This window comes from Saccopteryx leptura, chromosome 1 (assembly GCF_036850995.1).
Source record: "Saccopteryx leptura isolate mSacLep1 chromosome 1, mSacLep1_pri_phased_curated, whole genome shotgun sequence".
NCBI lineage: Eukaryota > Metazoa > Chordata > Mammalia > Chiroptera > Emballonuridae > Saccopteryx > Saccopteryx leptura.
The window spans coordinates 72972304-72989420 of record NC_089503.1 but is presented as its reverse complement, the minus strand read 5'-3'; the positions used below and the strand labels follow the sequence as shown (position 1 = coordinate 72989420).

At 33.8% G+C, this 17117-nt stretch overlaps 1 protein-coding gene across 3 annotated transcripts in view; it reads right to left on the bottom strand.

The window, feature by feature from the left end:
- Positions 1 to 925: 925 nt before the first annotated feature.
- The window catches only part of TMEM135 (transmembrane protein 135), a 379338-nt gene continuing 363146 nt past the window's right edge, over positions 926 to 17117 (bottom strand). For all 3 annotated transcript variants that reach the window (XM_066370393.1, XM_066370383.1, XM_066370402.1), the window contains 6 exons: positions 14314 to 14481; positions 11108 to 11171; positions 10069 to 10145; positions 6357 to 6455; positions 5416 to 5483; positions 926 to 3566 (listed from right to left, as the gene is read on the bottom strand). In XM_066370393.1, the coding sequence (XP_066226490.1) occupies positions 3434 to 3566; positions 5416 to 5483; positions 6357 to 6455; positions 10069 to 10145; positions 11108 to 11171; positions 14314 to 14481 (609 nt within the window). In that variant the 3' untranslated portion in view covers positions 926 to 3433. The remainder of the gene's footprint in view (positions 3567 to 5415; positions 5484 to 6356; positions 6456 to 10068; positions 10146 to 11107; positions 11172 to 14313; positions 14482 to 17117) is intronic.

Genomic DNA, 17117 nt, shown 5'->3' with positions numbered 1-17117 from the left:
AGCTAGCTAAGGAACCAACAGGAAAAGGCTGTGGAAAGGAAGGCGCAGGGGAGGCCACTGTAAGAACATTCTTTGGGCATCCTTAATACCCATCACAGTTTCTGCCCAGTCCTACAAAACATATTCCTTTATTATATTTTCATTGTTTTTTTCTTGGTCACTCATTTTCAGTTATCAAAATTCTCTATCTGAAAATGAATAGTGAGGAATAACGGGCAACAGATCAAGGCACTGGGGAGATTTATCAGATATCTCAGTAAGGTCACAATTCAGAAATGAATGCTTTTGCCTTTGTGAAGAAAACACTATCATGAGAGAATGATTTGTTGCTTTGTCAAACTATTTTCTACTTATATAAATAACAATAAATCACAGGGGGAGTTCAAGGACTATGAATTTGGTGGCTTCTGGGATTCAAAGGCAGCAAGAACACGGGCACCACCCCAGTGGGCACATGCCCCCTGGCCCTGCTGGAGAACCACCACCACAAGGAAGTGACATAAGCAAGTGGAGGAAGCTCCTTGAGGAAAAGGAAATGGATTTCCCTTAACTAGGCATTGGCAGAGGACTCAGAAACGCGGGGAGGTGATAAAACACAAGCAGAAGCAATATTGTTGGCACTAACTAAATCAAATGTTAGCCTGGACATAATCCACAAGGAGACAAATACTGGAGCTCAGCAAGGAAATACTGTGTGATAATTGACCAATTTGGGTTTCATCATAAAATTTGAGTTTCATCACATTCATTCTAGAAAAAAGTAGATAAAAAAAATCTGAGTGAAGAATAAAAAGATAAAATTTTAAATTAAATAACATGATTAAACAACAAATGAAAGCAGAAAATAAGCTAGGTATCAAGTGAGTGACAACAATATTTAGAGATAAAGAAAAAATAGAAATAACCATGGAATTTATGAAAAAGATAACTGAACCAAAGGTTTTATTTCAGAAATAAGTAATAAAATGGACTTAAACTCTCTGATGAAAAACTGATAAGGATCTAATAAATTTGAGACAATTTGTTATCTTGTAATTTTAGTCTTTACTTAGTTGGTACTAACTCTAGGATTTTATTAATATAGGAAATGGCAATGAACCATAACACTACTAACTAGCCCAATGCACTGCTTTTCAATCTCCAAAGGGGCATATTAATGTTTAATACAACCAGTCCTGGTGGAAACTTACCACAGGCAGAATTTCCTCAGCATATAGATGGACTAAAAACATGTTTTGGAATGGAGAGATCCATTTGACTTTATTTATGATGCCATATTGTCAATCAAAACCTGATTAATCAGAGGTAGAGAGATATTCACGTTGATTGTCTTCAGGGACGCAAAAACAGTTTCTTTGTTTGTTCATACTACACTTTGCATTCTGTCCCAATAAAATCAAACTGGACTTCTCTATAGTTATGTAATCATTCAAGTTATACATTCATTATTGTACTCTGCTTCAGGATGGCTATTTCATTTTATATTTTACATAAAATAAAAAATGACTAGTTTGAAAAAAAAGAAATTAAAAAATCATATAAATGCACCTTTAGACTGGTAAAATTTCAGCTGTCTCATCAAATTTCAGTAGAATTTGTCTTTCAATTATCATAGCCTTTCAATGTCAATGAATACAATAACTTATGGATTAAAATGTTTTTCCTTTGAACCTGCCAGGACAACATCATAACCATGATCGCTAAAGAGCAACAATGAGGTACAGGTGGCAGTGGTTTCTTCACTGCTGTCACACTCTGTTTTTAAAAGTAAACACAGTACACTAATCATCATTTTGATTCCAGTGAATAAAAACTTAAAACTTAATTTATTAATCAATTTTTAAATCTGAAACCAAAACGATCTTTCAATTGTATTGCCTAAAAGACAAGTCAATTCTAAAAAGTTAATCGCAATGCAAAATTTTGACCAAATTAAAGTGCCTCTCTCTGTTACCATGGTACCAGAGTCTGGCTTTTTGTTGGGCTGCAATTTTCCATAACAACCAAGGATAGGATTACATGTAAACATAAGTATACAAGCCTTGATGAAACTGAATATGGAGGATTAAGCATTTTTGAAGTCTGAGTTATAATTCTTGTAGCAATGCAAGTCCCACTGCATAATTAATTTACAATGGCCTAAAACTTTTCAGCAATAAAATTATTTTTAAAAATATACATCATCCTAATATGTAACATTAACTGTAGATATCACACCACTTAATCTTCTGATTAACTTAGAAAAGTTTAACTTTTTCCTGACAAACTCTAAAGAGTGATCATATTTCAGGTGTCCTGAACTAACTCATAATCAGCAGTGACTACATTTTGTCACTTCTTTATTCTAACAGGACTAAAAATGGTGGCAATAATTTTTTGAAAAGAAGCCAGAGAACCTGAATGCAATTAGTGATGCAATAAACTTTTAAACAACTACCGGATTTTTGTATTGTTTTTAGTTGTAAAACCGCCATTGTATAGGTGAGAGTTGAGAGGAAACAAAACTGCCAAACCTCCCAAAACCATGTTTGTTCCGGAGAATTTTGATCCCTTCTAAGTCAAACAATGGCATACAGCTCAGCTATTAAAAATTCAGTCTTCTTTTATAAATGAAAAAAACATCATAAACCTGCAGAAGGTTTAAAAGTAACTTCATTTGCTTTTAAATATTTAAGTGTAATGTTTCTGCAAAAGATTAAAACATGCATTTCAACTTGATCAGATGTCCATTTCCATTTGCACCTAAGCCGTCTGTACACAGGTCCACGGGGCTGCACACCAGCCCAGTCGATCATGGGAGAGAGATGAGGGTGTTGGTGGGAGAAAAGCATGGATCCCACGGCATTTATCCAAACAGCGACAGACCCGTGTTTGAATCCCTGAAGTAAGAATGACCACTTAAATTGCTCTATACTAAAGCAGCACTGTCTATGAAGAGTTACTTTATACCCATAACATTTCACTACTGAAGTTACCAATTCAAAAGCTAAAAAAAAAAAAAATCACCAGACCAAATCCATGTACCCGTGAGCCTTGTATCCTAACATGTAAAAATATTCTTAGCTTTAACCAAGAATTATACTGGAATGAACTAAAAACATTGTTTAAAGTAAATCTTAAGTATATCTTATTTTTTACATAGATTATTTAATATTGCTTGTGGCCATAATTTAATCAATAATATATCATAATGTCAACCACTACAGTGATCTAGAATCAGATTCTGGCTACAGAGGGAGCTTAATTATTAAGCAACACCTTCCTAAAAAGCTTCTGTATTTCTGATTGGCAAGAAAAACGAACAAAAAAGAGCATATCTCATTGAAATAACATTGAAGTTCAAGCTCGGGCCCCCTTCATTGTGTTCAATATAATCAACTCTTCAGGATAAAATAATGGAACGTTAAGACACATTAATAAATTACAGTCATCTTCAAGAAAACTCCGTGGGCAACTCTGGTGTTATAGTTGTATATCTTGGATCCAACCTAGGGATAAAATCCTGAAAGTGTTTAGATGCACCAGTACCAAAAACATCAAGGACTTTTCGGTTCATGACAGCAAATCTGCAAAACAGAGGACACAGCAAACAAGTATTTAATGAAATTTATAAAATGAGATGCTTCACTCTACTTGACTTATCTTTCATGAGATGGAAAAAAAGAAAAGACTGATATGCCGGTGACTCACTGGCCAGTTCTAAAGTCTCTCTGACACTTCTTCAAGAGTCACTGCCCCACATTTTCTTTAAAGAGATAATAAGCCCCAGGCCAGAAACTCTGGAAATTACCATCATTATCTCAAAGCCTTACTAATAGATAATGTCAAATAGATAAATGCATTCGTGACAATTTTTCTGATGGATGAAATCACAAGAAACTAAACAATGAATGAGCTACCATTTACTGCTGAGGCAAAAGTATTAAATTTAATTTTTATCATAAGTGATTTTAATGTCTCACAACCAACAGAAACACACCAAATTGTGCAAGTATTTAATAATTAAAAGGCAAACAGCACATAGGTTTTTGAATTTCTAATAGACACAAAGTTAAAACATACCCGCATTTCATCCATCACTTAACCTAAGAGATATAAAAATTTTAAAAGACACATATTTAATGTGCAGGATGGACCTTCTGTGTCTCTGTGCCTGATCACAAGCATTTCCTCTCTGGAGAAGATAGCAGAGTGAAATTAGGTTTGAGTCATTAGCCAGTATCACTATTCTAAGAGCCTTTTTAGTTCCTTTCCAAAGTGAGTTTCCTTCCAAAATAATCAACTGGTTAAGCTCATTAATGTGAAAAACTAAATGACAAAAAATAAATGATTAAGTAATAATGATGATAAAACAACAGTAGTAATAATAATAATATAAAGGATAGATGGTGTAATGGCTAAAAAGAATTCTGAAGCCAGACTGCCTTGCTAACACCCCACACCCATCACTTACTAGCTGTGTGACTTTGGAAAGCTATTTAACATCTCCGCACCTTCGTTTCCTCGTGGAAAATTGAGATGTTAATAGTACCTATTTCATAGTTATTTGAAAAATTAACACATATATTGATACGGATACTGTATGTGTACACATGTGCACATCTGAAAGCCACATTTGGGACACAGTAAGCACTATAAAATTGTTTGCTATTATTACTATTTATGATATATTAATAGCAGCTACAATTTACTGTGTCTATTAAGTGCTAAGTGCTACTAGAAACATCTTGATCTTCCCACACCATACAAAGTATGTATTATTTTTTCATGGTAAAGAGAAAAAAAAAATTGAAGTTCATGAGGGTAAACAACTTTCCCACCAGTGATACAAGCTAAAGGTATCAGAGCTAAAGTCACACCTAGGTCTGTCTGACTCCAAAGCCTGTGGTCTTTCTACTAGGTCAAGTTGCCTCCCAAAGAATTAGATTAAGATCAGGAAATGCTAATAATAACAATGAAGAGTATGATAATAAAAACAAGGAAAGCATGCTTACAATATCAGGCAAGTGAATATGACTATCCAAAATGGAAACCAGTTCATTGTTTAGGTATGATTTCTAATGAATCTGTTTAATATTTTTAATCAAAAAGAAGAGTTTAAAGATTTTAAAAGTGAGACTTAAGTATGTTATGTAGCAACTAATTAGTTATTTGCAAATCAACACGATATTAATCTAGAATACTTAAATATCTAGAATAATGTAGGGGGAAAATAGCCAAAATATTGTTCAGTAAAAGAATGCCCCATGTTATTCTTATTAAATTGGTCACCTTTGATTTATATCTAGATATTCTACTTTACCAATAAATAATATTCCCTCAAGGAGATAAAAAGATTCAAAATCCTTCTTATGGGATAAAAAATAAATCTTGCTTTTTTTTTCCCTATGATGTTAAAACATCTCAGTCACTTACTTGCCCTTGGTGAGCCTTAGAAGGAACTTCCAGTAAGATGGTCGTAAATTCTGAACTTCCATGACAGCCTAAGATAAGAGTATTCAATTTTACACTTATTTTAGCATACAGCAAAGATTATCAGCAGACTTAGGCAACGGAGTAGTTGATGTCTATTTTTATTGCTTATTGTATTTTAGAAATGACAGTGATGACAATAATAACAAAAATATGTATTTGTTTGTTTAACTTGATTACTATCAAGAGTCTTTGCAAATATGACTTCAAATAAGAATATTGGTTATTAAATAACAATTAAGTTAATTAAATCATTATTATTAGGAATCATTTACTAAATATTCATTTGATATCTGGCACTTCACTAGTTATAATGAGGAGTTTATCAAACTGACAGCATTACTGTGAGAACATGCAAACAAAAGCTGTCCCCAAAGCTCGGCAACAGCCCTATAACCATTTACATCAACAGTGAGGATTACGGAATTCAGGGAAATTGAACAATGCTAATATTAAGCAAGATTTTTACCCTATCCTTGCTGCCTGAGTAATATTGTGGAAATGTAATTATTCTTATTTATGTCTATGGTATCTTTTTTTCTAAAAGAAGTATAATTAAATTGGGCCACGTTAGCCAAGGTACTAAAGAAATAATTTAGCTATAAAAATTGTACTCTGTTTAAACCTAAAAATTGTTGTGGTCAACACGTGCTGTTTTAACATGAACTGGCCCATTAAATTTAATGATTTAAAACTTGCAAGCTATCTTGCTAAAAATAAAAAAAAGGAAAGAAAGGAAGAAAAGCATAAACAGTAATAAATAGAAATGCTCCCAGGCCTTTATCCACCCGCACCCACCCCACCCACCCCCCATCCACCCACTGGTTCAATGTCCATCAGAAATAGAAATAATTCTATTTTTCATTTCAAAAAGCTATACTTACTGCCTGGAAGCAAATTGCTGTAGAGATGGAATAGATGATAGTATCTGCATGGGGAAAATAGGGAACCTTTCCTGCTTCAATGCCTTTGAAATACATTGTCTGCAAAACAAGCATAATGCAAGATTTATAAAGAAATCAACTTCAAATAACATTAACAGTGTAGCTGAGAAACATGTCCCTTATCTATAACCATGTTTTTCTAACTTTTCAAAATCCTAACAATTTTTTCAGAGTTCAAATCATAGGTTGTGCCTGACCTGTGGTGGTTCAGTGGATAAAATGTCGACCTGGAATGCTGAGGTCACCAGTTCGAAACCCTGAGCTTGCTCAGTCAGGGCACATACAAGAAGCAACTACTATAAGTTGATGCTCCCCATCCTCCCCACCCCCTTTCCCTCTCTCTAAAATCAATAAATAATATATGTATATATTAGAAATAATTTTTTCCAATAAAAAAGCTGCCTATACATCTGATTTTTATTTAATATTCATTATATAGTAGTATAGCATTTTAATATAAAACTAACTTCCATCATAGGGAAATGACTGCCTTTTATACGATAACAATTAATTCTACAAAGGACAAGGTAAGTTTAAACTAATTTTCTGTATTTAAAAAAGTTCTCATAAACACACTTTATATACTGGTTTCTTTGGTCAAGATAAGATGTGGCCTGTTGACAGAAGGAAACAGAAATACCATTGCTTGGCTTAACAAACCTAGCCATTTAGGATAGTGGCTGTACAAACTAGATCTCAATAATGGATTCCCCAGTGTCAAAGAATGTATGTAGTTTTGCTACCTATGGGTTATTTTCTTTCTCTCATTCCCCTTTTCCTGTTAGCAAGTCTTGTCAACTCTACTTCTTAAATACGCTAAGTATGCCTGACCGGGCGGTGGTGCAGTGGATAGAGCATCGGACTGGGATGCAAAAGACCCAGGTTCGAGACCGCAAGGTCGCCAGCTTGAGCGAGGGCTCATCTGGTTTGAGCAAAAGCTCGCCAGCTTGGACCCAAGGTCGCTGGCTCGAGCAAGGGGTTACTCAGTCTGCTGAAGGCCCGCGGTTAAGGCACGTATGAGAAAGCAATCAATGAACAATTAAGGTGTTGCAACACGTAAAGAAAAACTAATGATTGATGCTTCTCATCTCTCCATTTCCTGTCTGTCTGTCCCTGTCTATCCCTCTCTCTGACTCTCTCTCTCTGTCTCTGTAAAAAAAAAAAAAAAAAAAAAGAAAGAAATACGCTAAGTCTAATGTGCTTTCTGCTACTCCTGACACAAGCCACCATCTCTTGCCTGAGTCTGTTTTCCCAGCTTCTAGTATTGCCTCTGATCTATTCTCTATATAATAGCCAGAAAGTCCTCCTTAAAATGTGAATTAGATTATGTTATTTCCATGCTTAAAACACTCCAATGGCTTCCAACTGTACTAACTGCACTGAGAAAAAAATGCTCTCTCTGCCTCTTTCTCTGACACACACACACACACACACACACACACACACACACACAGAGCAAATGTATGATTCCCTAAATGTCAGTAGGGACACAAATTTTCAGTGAGATCAAATAAATTAAATAAAATGTATAATTTTAACTTTGAATTGGAAATATCAATATGCTTTTTTTTTTTTTACAGATACAGAGTGAGAGTCAGAGAGAGGGACAGACAGACAGGAATGCAGAGAAATGAGAAGCATCAATCATCAGTTTTTCGTTGTAGCGCTTTAGTTGTTCATTGATTGCTTTCTCATATGTGCCTTGACCAGGGGCCTTCAGAAGACTGAGTAACCCCTTGCTCTAGCCAGCAACTTTGGGTCCAAGCTGGTGAGCTTTTGGCTCAAACCAGATGAGCCCACGCTCAAGCTGGCGACCTCGGGGTCTCGAACCTGGGTCCTCCGCATCCCAGTCCGACGCTCTATCCACTAGGCAACCGCCCGGTCAAGCTCAATCAATATGCTCTTAATAATTTTCTTTCTCTAAAAAGAACGAGTGAGGGAAAGGATTCTCTAGCTCTGTTCACTGGAAAGGCCAAGAAACAATGACTAGACTGGGAGCAAAAAATCTCTAGCACCCAACAGAAGCCTCTAAATGTCATTTTCTGCCAAAAGAAAATTAAGGCTATTGGAGAAAAGGCCGATTGATTCTATATCTGAGGAAGGAAAGGTCTCAGATGAGTCTGGAATATCTTGTTTTATCACAAAACAAGAAAGATATCAAGGCTGGTATTACATCAAAATGAAATAAGAGTCAACTTTAAGAAGGTCTCACAGCCGGTTCAAAACCCTAGGCTTGCCTGGTCAAGGCACATATGGGAGTTGAAGTTTCCTGCTTCTCACTCTCTCTCTCCTCTAATAAATAAATAAATAAATAAATAAATAAATAAATAGAAGGTCTCACAGATAAGGATGGGGCATTTCAGCACAATGATTATAGTGGGTTGAAACAAATCAAGTATGTTAAAATCCATGACTTCATAGGACACTTGAAAATAAAAATGCATAGGTCAACCATGCAGCATGCTACGGACTACCTTCTTCTGAACACTGGTAAATTAAGTGAAGGAATCAAGCATTTTATTATGACTTTGTGAGCAAACTATTTCAGGGTAACCAAATAGTTGAAAGGAGAAAGTTCTTTTCAGAAAAATTACCACTAATAAATGCAGGAAAAACATTAATATTAGATTCTACATTTCATTTTGCAACCCTCAATGAAATAACTCCTGGTAATGATCATTAATGGCTGATAAACTAATTAGATAAAAGACTAATAGGGCACCTTATGTTATATCTATCAACACTGGAGTCCACTGACCAATCTTAGTATCACAAAAAGAAAAATAACCAGACATTTTTGTGCTTCCTAACGTGATGCAATAGAAATTCACACATAGTAACTATCAATTATTTCTGCAACATACCACTATCCCTCTCAAAAAAACTGAGACTTAATTTGCTTAAGTGTCTAGATTTAATAGTTTACAGAAAATACAGAGTTAAAGAAACATGTTAATACTACCAGTGAGGATGCCATCAGCAAAACCCAGAATATAGAAAATTCCATAGAACTAATTACCTAGATCTTCAACAAATAAATGGTAAGGGTAAAAAGAAGGGATGGGTAACTATTATATACTAAGAGAGACTTTGGCTCCTGATTCAAACAAAAGCCATGCAAAAAGACTTCTGTGAGACAATCAACAAAAATGTAAGTTCTAATTGGATATATGATAATATTAAAGAATTACTAGGTTTTTCTTAATGTATGATAATGGTATTGTGGTTACATTTTGGTGGTGTTGTACCTTTATTTATTTTTAAGGAGTCTTTACCTGTTAGCCTTATTTTTTAAGGAGTCTTTATCCTGTGTTGTTTATAGATGAAGTTGTACTATGTCTGGAATTTGCTTTAAAATAAGTCAGTACTTGAGGATCAGAGCAGTATATAGATGACAATGAGATTGGCCAAATGCTTTAACTATTGAGGCTGTGCAATGGGTGCATGAAGGTTAATTACATTATTTTTTTACATGTGTGTATATTTAAAAATAACACAGACAAAGGAAGAAGATGAAATAGGGGAAATACCTTTGTAAATACTTTCATAGGATTAGATTTTGCTTTAAAAAATTAGTATATATATTTGTTGCTAAAGCAGCTTAAAAGCTGTATAGCCTTGGAACTGTACATGAATAAAAACGTTTGCTTACCTCCACCAATTTGGAAGCTAAATACATAGAAATTGTTGTGCTTTTATAAAACATCATTGATACTCCTGCCAAAAATCCTGAAACAAATAAGGCAAAATTCATCGTATCTTGAAGTATTATATTAAGTCACCTGGAAATGTTAAATTGCTTAAATAGGAAATAATTGACTTATAGGACTGCCTTTTGTTACATCAAAATCAACAGTAATACATTTGATGGCATTAAAATGAGTGAGCTCTTATTATCACGCATTTTTAAATTAAGAAAATTGACCCTCAGAGTTAGGAACACAGTTCTGATACACGTTAGAAGAAACTTCACATTCTAAATTTAACTTTTAAAAACAGTGGTAGTAAAACACAGTTGCCAAACATAATACTTTTTAAAAAATAATTTCTAAAAGTTACTGGTATCATTTCTAATATAAGTAAAATAATTATTTATGTATTCTCCTAATGGCTCAAATTGTTTTTAGTGCTATCATCACACTTCCTTCCACAGTGCTGCCTACAGTCTGTAATGGAAAACCAAAGTCGGAGGAGGCCTGGAATACAAGCAGCAGGAAAACTACCAATAAATATCTGAAACATTGTCTGTCCAACTTAAATAATACATATAGTGCACCTGTAAAAAGATTTTTAGTTTTTATAAAATTATTTACATTCCTAAAAAAAATAATAAAAATTATTAAAATATATGTCATTTATCAGTGGTAAAAACAGACTACAGTATTTTAAGAAATCTAATTGCACTTAAAATAGTACCATAGTCACTTCTATAATATTTTAAGACTTCATGTTCTTTTGTGACATATTCCCTAGTATTTTTGGCCTGTAGGAGTGATCCAAGTCACTATATTGCCAACTTGTATCTTGATATGTTAAACTTCACAAATAAAAACTATTTGGACTAGTGCCTCAATAGGGATTCTATTGTAGTAAAAAGAAGATACAAAGAAATCATATGAATTTGGAAACTATTTGATTCATTACTACCACTGACTGCTGTCATAATAATTCTTGTTTAATCAGTGCTTTACCAGCTATAATAGCATGCAGTTCATCATCCAGGTTTCTGATCCAGCGCAGGAAGCAACTAGTACCCTGTATCAAGAAGAAAATACAATGACTTCAGTTGTTTCATTTCAAGGAAAAAAATGCTTATAACATCTGTTATGAGTGAGTCCCTAGTTTGACCTTGGAGGCAAACTGATCTTATCTAAATCTAACTGAATACATAATTGGGATAATTAGAAACAATAACCTGTTAGAAAGTTTCTATTTTAGATAGACTATACTAACAAATTATATGTAATATTTTTATTGTAATGGTTTTTCAAAATGAATCTGTAGATTCTGCTTTTAACTACATGTAGAATCCTGGGGAAAAGTATGACTACCACTCTAACAGGGAGAAAAACATTGATAAACTACAAATCTCTCAAGCCAGAATGCTATATACCCAGAGATAATTTTTTCAGTCTGAAGGTGTCAGACACACAAAAGCTAAAAAAATTCATCGCCTACGGAACTGAATTACCAGAAATGTTAAAGAAGTTCTGCATGCAGAAGGAATATGACACCAGATTAAAAATTAGATCTGTAAAAAGAAATGAAGAGCTCTAGAAATGGTAAAATAAAGACAAGTTTAGAAGCCATGGTTTTATCTTTAATTAACTGCCTAAAGCAGTGGTCAGAAAACTATGGCCTTCTAGCCAAATCTGTCCTGCCATCTGTTTTTACAAGGCTCATGAGCTAAGAATGTTTTTTACTCTTCTAAATGGATAAAAATAAATACAAAAATAATCTTTTGTGATATGTGAAATTTATATAAAATTCTAATTACAATGTGATAAAGTTTTATTAGCATATTGCCATGCTCGTTCATTTATGTATTGTCTCTGGCTGCTTTTACACAACAGAGTTGAATAACTATGGCAGAGACCATGCAGTCCACAAAGCTTAAAGTATTTATTATCTGGCCTGTTATAGAAAAATTTCTGAGTCCTGATCCAACACATAAATAGTAACACTGTATTATGGGGTTTATAACATATGAAAAGATAAATGTATAGCACAAAAAAAATGTAAAGAAGAAAGTAGAATTATAGTGTTTTAAGATTCTTACACTATAATGAAGTAGTATAATATTATATGAAAACATTCACTATAAATGTTAAGGTAATAGCTTAATTAAAAAAAAGTATAAATAAGCCTACAGTGAAGAAAGAATACAAAAAAATTCATTTAAAAAATTAAAATATATTTTTAAAAGTCCAGGAGAGAGAAAAAGAGGAACAAAAGAGAGAAAAAGAGGAACAAAATAAAAAATGGAACAAATTCAAAACAAATAGCAAGAAGGCAAATTTTAAACTCAAATATAATAAATAAATAAAGTACAAACAGTCTAAACATACCAATTAAAAGACAGAGCTAATCAAATTGGATAAAAAAGAAAGAACCAACTATATGTGGTCTAAAACAGTGGTCCCCAACCCCCAGGCCGTGGACCGGTACCGGTCCATGGGCCATTTGGTACCGGTCCGCAGAGAAAGAATAAATAACTTACATTATTTCCGTTTTATCTATACTTAAATCTGAACAATGTTTTATTTTTAAAAAATGACCAGATTCCCTCTGTTACATCCATCTAAGACTCACTCTTGACACTTGTCTCGGTCACATGATACATTTATCCATCCCACCCTGAAGGCCGGTTCGTGAAAATATTTTCTGACATTAAACCAGTCTGTGGCCCAAAAAAGGTTAGGGACCACTGGTTTAAAAGAAATCAATCTTTAAACTGAAGACACAGAAAAATTCAAGTGAATGGATAGAAACAATATACTATCAAATATAATCAAAAGAAAGTTGGAGCAGCTATAGTACTATCAGACATCGTAAACTTCAGAACAGAGACTATTACCAAGAATAAAGAGGGTAATTCCAAAATGAAAAAAGGGTCATTTCACCAAGACACCAAAGAAATAAAGTTGGTTTGTCCTCTTGATTATATTTTTATGAAGATACTAAAGGCACTGATAATTTTTTTAAATTAACATACACCCTTGGAACACACTGTAAGATTATTTTCTGTAAGAGTTTTTTTGACCCAGTTGTATTTTCCTTAGTTTAATACCATTAGTTTGTATTAAGCAAATAAATAGTAACAGATATAAAAACAAACAAAAAACCAAAAATATTCTGAGATATGCTAGATGATAGAGAATAACTAACCTGAGGAAAAATGAAAATGTTGGAGATAGTCTACATGAAAACACTTAAGAGGAGTTAATGTTAAAAACAAATACAAACACTATATATAAATTAGAAATGAAAAAAAATGTAAATACCTACATTTTATAACTAAACTTGTACATAAAATGATACCTACCCATCTTACCCAAAATAATGCCAGAAATCAATTTTTCCAGCATTAATTTTGAGTTTAAGGTATGTGTGTCTGCGTGTAATATCCATAAAGGTCAACCGTAGTTATGACATTTACTTAGAATCTATACTTAGATTTAGAATCTAAGTTTGAGATGTTTAACAATGTGTCAGTAATATTATTTACATATTAGTAATTCCCATTAAACAAAAGGCCATTATTTAAAGTTGCAAAGTACTGTGTTGTGAATGATCTTTACATATATGTTTAGGTATGTTTATATATGTATGGGTATGTTTATAGGAACATGAAGAAACAGGTGGAAGAACATTCATTCACTCTGGTTATTTAAGACAGTGTAGTAGGAATGTTGAGTGGATGAGGAAGAGTAAATCATTGCTTATATTTATATATAAGTTATGACAGAAAATCATACTGATTCTATCAAGTGTTGCCATCAGCTGGGAGGGTCTGAAATATGTTAAACTAACACCAAGCAGTAAATATGATTAAGAAAATAAAAAACAGACCAGGTATATCGATATTTTTGATGTTAAAAATGTGAGAAAGTTTATATTTTTCTCAGTGTCTATGTTATTGAAAAAAAAATGAGTCTGAAAATCTTTAATATATGTATAAATACAAGTATGTCTATACTTTCAAGTACATTTAATAACATTCTAAAAGGAGAAATTTTCCAACCTTAATTCCCAATATGTTATATATGTATATGAATACTACAGAAAGAAGCATTAAAAACATTTTTTTAAAAGATAGATGAGTTAAGACCATATCACATTCTAACGATAGCCATGTTCTTTATTTCCCATTTTTTTCCTCTTCTGAAAGTCTTACCTTGTATATACTAACAAAAGAGCCCAGAAAAGCACCGAGCTGAAAATTTTCTTTATTGTAGAAGAGAGACAATAGCCGGGATGGCTGTGTAAACAGATGCCTAAATGTAGAGGGAATTCGGAGGCAGCACTGGATCAAGTATCCCACGCTAAACATTCTGATGAAACCCTAGAGAAAATGGGGGGGGGGGGGGGGGATTCTGATTTACAACCAGATTTTGAAGTCTGACAGACATGAATTTTACTATCTCAGAATCAAAAGAGGATATAAAAAATTAACTCAAGTGTGTATCACAGCCATTTTCAAATATAAATCTTAAACCTTCAATTTAAGAACAATTACCTTAAAAATAAGGGTGGAACCTGCAATAAATATACTTTCATTGATTTACAAAGACTTAACAAATTTCACAAGCACTGGCCAAGCTTGTCTATGCACCAAACTTCAATTTCTTCATATTCTGTTGACAATAACCATAATTTGTAATTCCTAAACCACATCTGGATTTTAGAAACAAAAGCACTGAAATTAAAAAAAAAAAGTTAACAAAACCAAGTCCTTTTGGAAACTCCTCTTACTCATCAGTATGAATTAGAGATTCTTTCTATAAAAAGATAATTTTAGAACTTTGGTATCAACTTTTTTAATGATCGGGTTAAGACTCCCAGAAAAAGAAATAATTATATCTAAGTCTTTTTTTTTCTGTGCTCAAATGTGTCAGGCTAAAACATCTCTGGGGAATGGTAGCTTTAAGGTACATTCAACAAATCTGAAAAAAACAAATCTGCTAAAAATCCTTATTTGTTCCCAACATTTCTCCATATTACCTTCAACTGTTTGTATAGTGCAAAAGGCAATAGAGAGAATAACTAGTGTTGGTCAATTTCATTTCAGTATTTAGGAAAATGAAGTTTAGATGTCACTTAATGCTAAGAGATTGAAAAATGTCAATCAGCACAAAACAAACATTATCAAAGAGTAGTACTATATTTTATAAATGATTCAACCAACATATTCGAATGGAAAAATATCTACATTCTTAGCAGTGCTTGCCTGCTAAGTCCCAAAGTTCAGATTTTTATCTTCCAGACTTCTTTTATAGAAAAAAATGAATTACTATAAAGAAATATTCATTAATTTACCTGAAACAATTGAATGCCTGGTTAAAAACTGGAAAGTAAATTGTACAATTAGTACAAATCACTATGCATTTGCTTAACTGAAACTCCCTAGTATTAGTTTAATGCATGAAATGTTCACACTTTTATCTTTCTATTGATAATCTTTTAATATTAATCTAAAAATTCAAGGACCACACTCATGTCCAATCTTTGCATGTGATTTTCAATAGGCCATTCATCCCTCCATTCATTCACCCATTCATGTGTTCAGGAAATAGTCACTGGATGCCCCTCGTGTGCCAAGCATTCACTAGATTCTGGGGGAAGTGGCGAAGAAGATAGTGTTCTTGCCTTCATTGAGGCTCTCACACTCATTAGAAGAGAAAATAAGAAAGCATATCAACAAAAATAATTACAGATTATAGTACATATTCTGAAGGAAATGGAGCACTAGGAGAGAAATGAAGAGGGCACACAGATTGAGTGCTAAGGTAAGGCTACTGGGGATGGGACGTGTGAACAGACACAAATGAGAAACATTTTGGGTAGTTTAGACAGAAAGCACAAAGCCAAAAATGAGATTGGCAGGTAAAGGAAGCAATAAACAGTGAGTGCAAATGGAATACAGTGAGCTGAGAGGAATGTAATTACATGATTAGTTACTCAGGGATATGATTTAGCATGTGATGTAACCGAGAGCATGGAATAAGGAGGTGCACTGTCAAAATACTTCACTAAACTTGTGCTGTAAATTCCTTACCCATAGGTCTCGAAATTTTACATTTATGCACAAAATAGTCCAACTTATACATAAATTACCAAGTGTATAGTACTGGTACATATTTGAAAGAAAGATTATATTTTTTCATTGCTTAATAACACATTAACTTTTTCATAAAATTGTTTTAATACCACCTCCCCTCTTCCAAAAATTTCTCAAGTACTTTTGATTTGATCATATACTTCCCTTAGTTCCCTTCTGATGCCTCCCCTTGAAACAGAATTATGCAATTGGAGGGAGTAATAACTCTCTGGGAACTGGCAGACTGGCAGACTTGGAGGCTGCCAGCAATGATGCTTTTTTGTTGTTGCTGTTTTAAAAGTGGGGCAGAAATCAAATTTGGAAGGAGTGCATCAAAAAATATTGTACAACTGAAAATATACTCTGCTTTTACTCCCGCTAACATCTTTGGAGACTCCAAGGGTTTATGGAGATGCCGCCATCAACACTAGGCCCATAGGTACTCACACTCAGAAGCACTAATGTAATACAGTCCCACCCTTCTCAAGCAACCGTCAAGAGGCTGCTCTTATCATCAACTGAGTGGGATCAGGAATTGTAAGAAAGAACATAAACTTTTCAAAGCATCAGAATTGTTAAAGCACCATCTGAAACTGAAGAACATGTAGCAGGTGGTACCATCTGTGCCAGACTAACTGCAATGAAAGTAACTTCCTTCCCAGATCTGGTGGTGATGGGAGGCTGGGAGACGGCCGGCACCGGGTGGGGTGAGTAGGGAGAGACACACTAGTACACTAATATATTAGGAAGTAAGCTCTCTTAATGTAGAGCAACTGCGGACATGCTCCAGTCACTCCATTCCTGAAAAAATTTGTAACAGCTTTGCAAGCCCAAAACCAAAGGCCACTGTACCAGACTGTGCAGTGTGTGTGTGACTGCCG